At 45.0% G+C, this 8,360-nt stretch overlaps 1 protein-coding gene across 2 annotated transcripts in view; it reads right to left on the reverse strand.

Annotated features, from left to right (window-relative positions):
- GLRA1 (glycine receptor, alpha 1) overlaps nt 1-8,360 on the reverse strand; it is a 23,380-nt gene that overhangs the window by 13,814 nt on the left and 1,206 nt on the right. For both annotated transcript variants that reach the window (XM_010147629.1, XM_010147620.1), the window contains exon 2: nt 5,592-5,659. In XM_010147629.1, the coding sequence (XP_010145931.1) occupies nt 5,592-5,659 (68 nt within the window). The remainder of the gene's footprint in view (nt 1-5,591; nt 5,660-8,360) is intronic.

The following is an 8,360-nucleotide window of genomic DNA, read 5'->3' on the forward strand; positions in this document are numbered from 1 at the left end:
TGGTGTACGTCTGTGGCTGTGACACAGCCAAAGATAAAGGTTACAGTATTCTGTACCCCTGAAGGGTCCTGTGTGTTGAAAGTTTTGTGCCTAGGCATTGCAGTCAAGCCGAGGGGTGATGAGCCAAACAATACTAATTTGCTGGCTACCTGGAGATATACAGTATTTCTCCTGGATGCTGTTGTATGATATCTTAATTAGCATCACCAAGAAGTCCACAGTTATTCCTAAAGATAAAGGTTACAGTATTCTGTACCCCTGAAGGGTCCTGTGTGTTGAAAGTTTTGTGCCTAGGCATTGCAGTCAAGCCGAGGGGTGATGAGCCAAACAATACTAATTTGCTGGCTACCTGGAGATATACAGTATTTCTCCTGGATGCTGTTGTATGATATCTTAATTAGCATCACCAAGAAGTCCACAGTTATTCCTAAATGATGGCCAGAACAGACCAATTTCTGACATGAACTTTCAAGAAAAAAAAAAAAAAAGCTTTTACTGGGGCTGCAAACCCAGGAAAAAAACCCAAAACTCTTTCTCCATATCCTTCTTATCACTTGAGTTCCTCATTTGTGTGCCAATCACATCCAGGCATTGATTATCGCGTGCAGTCTGCTTCTCTGGCTGGCTTGGGAGCGGAGAGCAGCAACTTCGTGTTGTGAAGGCATTCAGGAGCTTTGCAATTTGGCACAAAGGCGCTTTACTCCCAAGGGGCAAATGGCACGGGGCAGGAAGAAAATAACTGAAGTGATCAAAGGAGTTCAATTTGATAATGCTGAAATGAAATTCTGCTCAGTGGCCTTGCAAGGAGCCAAGGAAATAGAAGGTCATTTCAGACTTCTCCTTCCCCAGATACTACAGCCTTGGCATCTGATGACGAGCAAGCAGCTGAAGGCAGCGGCAGGCTGGAGGTAGCGCTGTGAGGAAGGGATGGAGGCTGTCAGGAAACTCAATAGGTTTCAGCCCCTGACTCAGGGGTTCTGTCAGACCAGCCTTTGCACTGAATGGTTTTAGTGAGAGACTTCACTCTGATAAAGTCACATTTTTTCTGATGAGAAAAAACAGAGCAAAGATTGAACTCCCTTGGAGTTCTGTTATCCCACCTGGATAGCAGAGCAGGAGGGGCTTTATTGACTTTGGGTTCATTCTCTGTAACGGGATTAAACAAACTTTTTTTTTTTTTTTAATTGTACTTGCACTGCAATTTACTGATTAAAAAAAAACCCCCAAACCCACACAACACACTAGGAGCAGACCTTGGAAGGGTTAATAAATGACCTGGTGTCCTTGCCACAGCTGTAGCCAAGTAGCTAATTTGAGGGCTGGTGTGAAAGCCACAGGTGGAGCAAGGGGGGAAGGTGCTGCGAGTAGCAGTTGTGTTGGAGGTGCTGCTGAGGAGGAAGGCTGTTTGCCTGTGGAAGGTATGTGGTGAGGGGTGGGAGCAGTACCTTGGTGTTTAATGTGTGGGAGCTTTTTTTGCTCTAGAACCCAGAGCAGAAAGTTTTCCTGGAACCTCCTATGAAAGGAGGAGAAATCATATCCCTCTGGACCAGGGATGGAGCTGCTGGTGGGAGTAGGCTGCAGTATTCTGAATGTGAACCTCAGGAATTTACTAATAGGGCCTTGTTCTTTAGCTTGTTTTTTTGTGCCCTTGTGTTTGAGTTGCATAGTCCTACTTTTTTTTTTTTTTCCCCTTCTCTAATCATTGTACAGACAAGCTAGAGTCATGGAGATGACCGTAACGCTGTATGTCTAACACTTAAACTGCAGCAGACTATGAGGTGTTGTGAAAACCTTTTCATTTTGTGTTGTGTGACTTGTTACATGCTTATCATCTCTGTGGGACTGATAGTTGGTTTTGAGAATGACTGACTGCAGAAAATTGAGTTTAAAACCTAGCTTTTGCTACCAGATTTGTGATGATACTTATATCTTCTGTGGGCCCAGTATTAAATGTGACCAGTACCCTTCATCAGCTGTATTTGCTAGCTGCCGCATTGTGGCTTGTGAGGCTGGAGTGAATTGCTTAGTCAGTTGTGCAGGATGGCTTGTTATCCCCTTGGAAAGCTCAGATGACTCTGAGCAAGTATTTAATGTTGGGACAGTTGCAGCCTCCAGCTTCTCCTGTCCTTAGGATATGCTAACACAGGGCTGTGTTGCAGCTGGCTGGAAGGATAGATTTGGTTTGCTCTTTTCAGATGGCATAATTATGGCATGAAATGAGCAGAAATAAATTTGCATATATACTGAATCTAGGAGAGCCTGTGCTGGCTTTCTACTGGTTTTCTTTCTCTTACATTCTTATTTGCTGCATGGGACTAAAAGTGGTCATCCTAAGCACTGAGTCCAGCTCCTAGAAACTGTAGGTTATGAAATTAAAAAAAAAAAATCCTTCTTCTCCCTGTGTCTTCACCATATACAAAATGCTCCCAACTGCCTAAGCCAGCGAGCAATCCATAAAACTGCAGCTTCCATTGGAAGAGAGATTAAGGGCATTGCTTAATTCTAAGTTTGCTGTGGTAGTGGGAAATCCGTTAGATGAAATGCTCAGATAATCCTATGAGTTGTCTTGTGCTGCAAAGAAGAGCTGAAGCTGGTGCGGTTTACTCACTTAAAACCAAGACCCTGTTCCCTTGGTGCTTGACTTCTGTTTCATTTTGTATGAAGAATGTGTAGCTTTGCTATAGGTTTACTACTCCTGGTATGGCTGGGGGGGAGGTGTTCATGCTTTTGAAGAGCAAAAAGGGATTTAACAACATGGGGTTGGGGGTTGTCTGGTAGTGGATACAGTAGATGCATCTTACATTTGTCCTCTGGAATACCTTGCTGTTGGATGCGTGATTGCCGTAATGCTTTGCGACAGAAGGAGGCTGTCTGGACTTGTTTGGCTGTTGTAGTTGGTAGTATCTTAACCTTTGAAGCACTTGGGATCACAGGTTCCCTTGTCCTTAGAGCTAATTGCAAGTGAGGCTGATGGATATAAGCTCTAAGCCACAATCTAACGTAAATGTCCAATCAATTATGTGCACCACTGGAGGCTTTTATGTTGGGTCCCCAGGATGCTTAAAGGAATTCAGTTTGGTGGATGACTCTGTCTCCTCCCCTCAACCTTGCAGCAGTGCTCAGTCTTCATTTCTTGCCTTGCTCATTTTGAACCTTCGTGGGGCTGATAACAGCTTTCTTCCCACCCTGGAAAGTCTGTGCCACCTTTGAGGTTTGCAGACCCAAGTGGCTTTGTCAAATACCTGTTTTGTTCTATTTTCCTGTATTTTATCTCTACCTTCTGTGATGCCTCAAACTGTAAGTGAGCAGTCTCTAAGCCTCTGCATGGTAACATTGTGATTTATGATGACTTGTGAGATTCAGGCAGTATAAACCTGAATGGCAGCAGATCTGTAGGAGCTAGCAGCCCCACTATGGAGATATTTTAAAGGCTGCTCTAACTGCATGTGGGGTATCCATAAAAACCTGTGACTCTTCTCCCACAGTTAGTAGTGTGGTAGTAACTAAATATAAGATGATGTAGTACTCAGAATCTGAACCTGGCCAGGCTTAGGGTGCGTAATGATTGAGGTTTAAACCAAATGATATTTGTTCTCTTTTGGCCATTGAAGCAGCTGGCAAAGTGTGACTGCCATCAGTCCCAAGGGTCAGTGATAGGCTACTGCTTTCTTTATGGTAAAATACTGAGTTGTTTCTGGCACCTGAGTTCCCCACTCTCCTCCACCCCTAGATATCTGATCACTTGTTTGAATTCAAACTAATCATGTCTGTCTCAAAATCCCTTCCTGATGGGACCTTCTGCCCTTCCCAGTAACTGTGGTGGGGAGCTGCCACTGCCTGTTTGACCTGCTGCACCCTCAGACAGTGGGAGAGACTGGCTTCTCTGCAGAGTAAATCCCAAAGATGCTTTAACTAGCTGGGCTCTTATTTTTAGATGTTTCGGTACCTGTGTTGCTTGTGTTCCCATCTGCGTTTACAAGCAGAATTGCTGTCCCCAAAGATGTGCATTGTATTAGGCTGTGTGCAATGCTGTGTCAGCCTGACATCTGGACTAGCTTGTCAGAGCCGGCTTGGGTATTTCTAGAAAAAGCAATGTGCCTAGAGGGTGTTCTTGTGTTCCCGTGGGAATTTTTTCTATGGAAGATAGACTATGAAATGAGTGGCATCTGGAGAGGATAGCAAGTCCCTGCAGCATGTCTTGGAGGTGAAGTACATCTCTCTCATGCTAGTCTATGCTAATTTTATGGAGCATCTTGCTTATTGGGATTCTGTGACGTCTTGGCGTGACTGCTTCAGTGCATCTCACGATGCAGGACATATATATTGAAAAACATGTCATTGTGATGTGCTCTGTACACTGCACAGGGATCCCTGTGGGCTTGTGCCTCTCCCCTGCAGTCTGCGGATCATCTCTGCTAGACTGTGTAGGAACAGAGTATTTATTGCCTCTAACACCAAAGGAGGTATTCAATAGAATAGTGCATGAGGAACAGATGCGTATTTTGCTTCTACTTCTTCCTCTTTTGCTTTATATACAAATGAATACACTTCTATGAACTCTGATAAATTTTTCAATCCAACTAAGAAATGTGTTTCTTTGTGCTTGGGCAGAGTAACAGCTCTTTTCTGCTACTAGAACTGAACTGCCCCCAACCCCAAATGTTTCCAGAAGAATGGTATAAAGAGTAGTGTAAGAAGAGACTTATAACCCCAGGTATATAGCTGTTATCTCCTCTGACTGTGGGGTGTGTGACAAATAACTTGTTCAAGTCAAGGGCTATGATCTACACGTAAAGCCTACGACATCCCGCCCAAATGCACAAAACACCTGGAGCTGGAGTCTCATGTTCTTCATTCAACATCTTTCTAGAAAAAGAATTACCAAAGAGTAATTAAACACCATATTCCTGCATTACCTTTAATTAGCACAGAGGTAAGGCACTGTACTGCCAGAGTTTTCCTTTGCTGCTCACTGATTATGTCACAACCAATCTTTAATAGTTTTCAGATGGTGCAATTATCTCCTGTTCTAGTGATTCTCTGCTCCTAGTGTCTTGCCAATTAGATACACCCTTTGGCCATGTTCGCTAATTTTGTCTGAAGTGAGCCTTAAGTTCCAAATATTGGTTTTGATTTTTTTTAAATTGAAAAATCATAGTCTAACAAATGTCTCTGAGAAAATCCACACCTGGCGATTCTCTTAGTCTTTGGGAATCTGAAGTCAGGTGCAGACTGAATTTGAGTTCAGCTGATTTCACTTGAAGTGCTAAGTCAAATTTCTTTTTTTGTATTTGCAATGGTCTCTGAGCTCAGAGCCTTAGGGAAGTCTTCTGAAAACACTATTTGTTTGCTTTTCTGACCCTCAAACTCTGTCTGTACAGTGTTGGGATGCAGATAGTCTGAGTGACCTTCAACTACATGCTGCGAGCCTCGTGTGTGACCACTAATTTACTCAAAACTTACATCAGCTTGGGAGCATGGAGACCATATTTTCCCCTGGTCACACTAAAGAGGAGGGTGATGCTGCATTTGCTGGGAGTGCAGTGAGGGTGAGCCAGTAGCCGAGCAGCTGTGCTGTGATTTTTACTTACCATAGTCGTTTCTGCAATGGAACCAAAGCTGTTGATGAAAATGTTGCAGCTGACGTTCACGGGTGGGCCTGCATGACAAATACAGATTGGAACAGCAGCTCACCGTGTGCTTATAATACAAAGTATTTCCACTCTGCAGTATTAAAACCTGTTGTGGTACTGAGGGGCGAGTATGGGAACAAGGTCTGGGTTGACCCGGCTTAGTCTAGTTTTCATTCTGATGCCAGTTTGTCAGATAATGCTCTTGACTTGCTTCTGTTCCCCTGTTTGTGGGAGTGTCTATGTTTCTCTTACGTGAACTGTTTTGATGAAACGAAATAGATCACAACCAGGCAGGACAGCTTTCTAGATACCTTGACGTTGCTGTATAGGTGCCAAGCTCACCTTGAACAGGATAGCGGTGTATCCCAGAAAAGAGCTGAGAGGCTGCTGATGGGCTCTATACTTCTACAATACCCATTTAAAGCATCTAACCCTTTCTGAACCAGGACCATAGGCTCCCTGCAGAGCCAGTGCAGGACTGTGCAGCGTGTGCTGTAGGGATGCTCAGGCTGGGTAAAGTTCCTGTGCCAGCAGGAACTCTCCAGCTGCCCTGGTTTTTGGGAGAGGGTGCGCCCAGACTTTGGGCCATCTGTCTCCTGAGCTTATTTTGCTTCCAGCCTGGAGCTTTGCTTAGCCGGCTTGTATTAGAAAAGTTAAGGGGTCAGTGAAGGAGGGGAGAGAGGATTAAGGAATGACAAGACTCTGGTTAGAGTGAGGGTATCTGGGGGAGGGGATTCAGTTTATTCTGTGGTATCAATATGACTGAATGTGAATCACAATATTGTCTGGTAAATTTGACACAGTGAAGCTGCATTTGCCCTGAGGGAGATGCCCAGAGCTGCAGTTCAGCACGAAGCAAACAGCTGGAGAACATTTTGGAACCAGAGCCCTGTTTAGTGCCTGGCAAAGCAGTGGCTTGCTCGCATATAATGAGAGGGTTTCTCTAGAGCCTTAACAGGAGGAGGAGTGATGCAGAAAGGGCTCCCAAATGACCTGCTACTGGTGCAGCCCAGTGGGTGGTGGGGACAAGCAGCCCAGGCAGAGGGACCTGCCCAGGAACCAGGGTCCTCCTTTAACACGGGGGGAATTAATTTCTTATCATCCATGGATCTTATCTTCCCATTAGCATCTGTCACAGGGTAGTGGTGGGTGTGGGTTTTCAGATTATTACCCCCTCCTTTATGGAGATAAGGATGGTGTCTGCATTTCAAATGCTGCCTGATGGCTCAGCCTGGATTGGAGAGGGATGCTTGCCTGCTAAGGACACATCTGCAGTCTGGCAGCTGCTGCAAGATGAAATACTGGGGGGAGGAATGGCCTTGAAGGGGATGCTTGTGCCTCTAATCAGAACAAGCTTCCTCCACTGTGGAAATTATTGGGATTTCCTGATTACTAAGTAACATGTGGAACTTGGTTTTTATCTTCATTTTGCTTTTCTCCTCTATGACCTCATCATCTTCTGAAACATTGTGCCTGTCCTCTGTGGGAGCAGGGTTGCAGCCATGTAACTGCAATGCTCTCTGCAGCTGGGGCTTTCCTGCTGTGAGTCCCAGGCAGCCTGAGCAGGCTTCTGTCTAACCGGCTCCCAGACAGCCCTTTGCCAGCTCAGCAGCAGCTCGCTTTCTGTTCAATCTGTGCAGCTCTTCCGCCAAGCTGCTAAGCACAGACATATACCATTTTTGGGTACAAAATGGTGTCTCTTTTTTTCCACCTCCTTTTACCAACTCCTCTTATCCAACAGGCTTCATCCAGCAGCTGAAAGCACACATTTGATTGGGCTTTAGCATTTGTCTTGTGCCTTCTGTAGTGTTCCTGTTGAGATTAGGAGTAAGTTTTCTTCTCTAGATCCATCTCATGAACATATAAAAGGTCCATGTGCATGGAATTTCCCTCCCCAGAGGACACAGCTTAAGAAAAATACTGGGCTGACCACCTGCATGTGCTCATGACTCTGATTTGCATGGAAGTCCCTGCTCTTTCTGACCCTGTGCTGATGTGCCCTGGTGAAGCTGAGTATGGGACGAGCTTGGCCCAGCACATGTGAAGACTCTCCTTGAGGCAGCCCAGCTCTTGTTGAGGCACTGTGCTCTTCCCGCTGCGTCCAAGGAGGGATGCGGGCAGGTGTTGTGTGGTTTTTTGTTCATAAGCTTGAGACAGGCTCTAGAGACTGCCCTACCTACCACTGAAACGTGCCACTTCTGCAGTGGGATGCTGCTGGGAAGGAATACAGCTTTTCAGCAGCAGGGCGAAGGGTACAGTCTGGGTGAGAGGTCCCTTGTCCCTCACCTGCCAGGTTCAGCCCTGTCCCCATTACTGACTTCATCCTCCAACTTAAACCAAAGCCCAAATGTTTCTTCCTTGTTCTTAGAATGTGAATCCCCAGATAAGTCCAGACTTCACAGCATTTATGGAAAAGCTACAATCTTCTTTTTGTTAATCTTCCCCTCCCCAAAAATCAATCTGATGTGGATCTTCAGTATTATTTTCATTTAGATCTAAGCCATTAAAATGCCCTTATGAGTTACTGCAGTTAATTTAAATGACATGCTTTGAGAGCTACAACCCCAAGCTCTGTAAAACACCTCCTATGCCTCCCATATAAATTGGAGCCTGATTTATGTGTGGGAGGCTAAGCCAGCAAAACTGCCCTGTGGGGAAGGTGTAGTTCATAGAAATAAAACTGAAATTAAATTATCTCAAATAAAAATGCAATACAGCTGCCTTCAG

The sequence above is a fragment of the Eurypyga helias genome, unplaced genomic scaffold, assembly GCF_000690775.1.
Source record: "Eurypyga helias isolate BGI_N326 unplaced genomic scaffold, ASM69077v1 scaffold8610, whole genome shotgun sequence".
Classification (NCBI taxonomy): Eukaryota; Metazoa; Chordata; class Aves; order Eurypygiformes; family Eurypygidae; genus Eurypyga; species Eurypyga helias.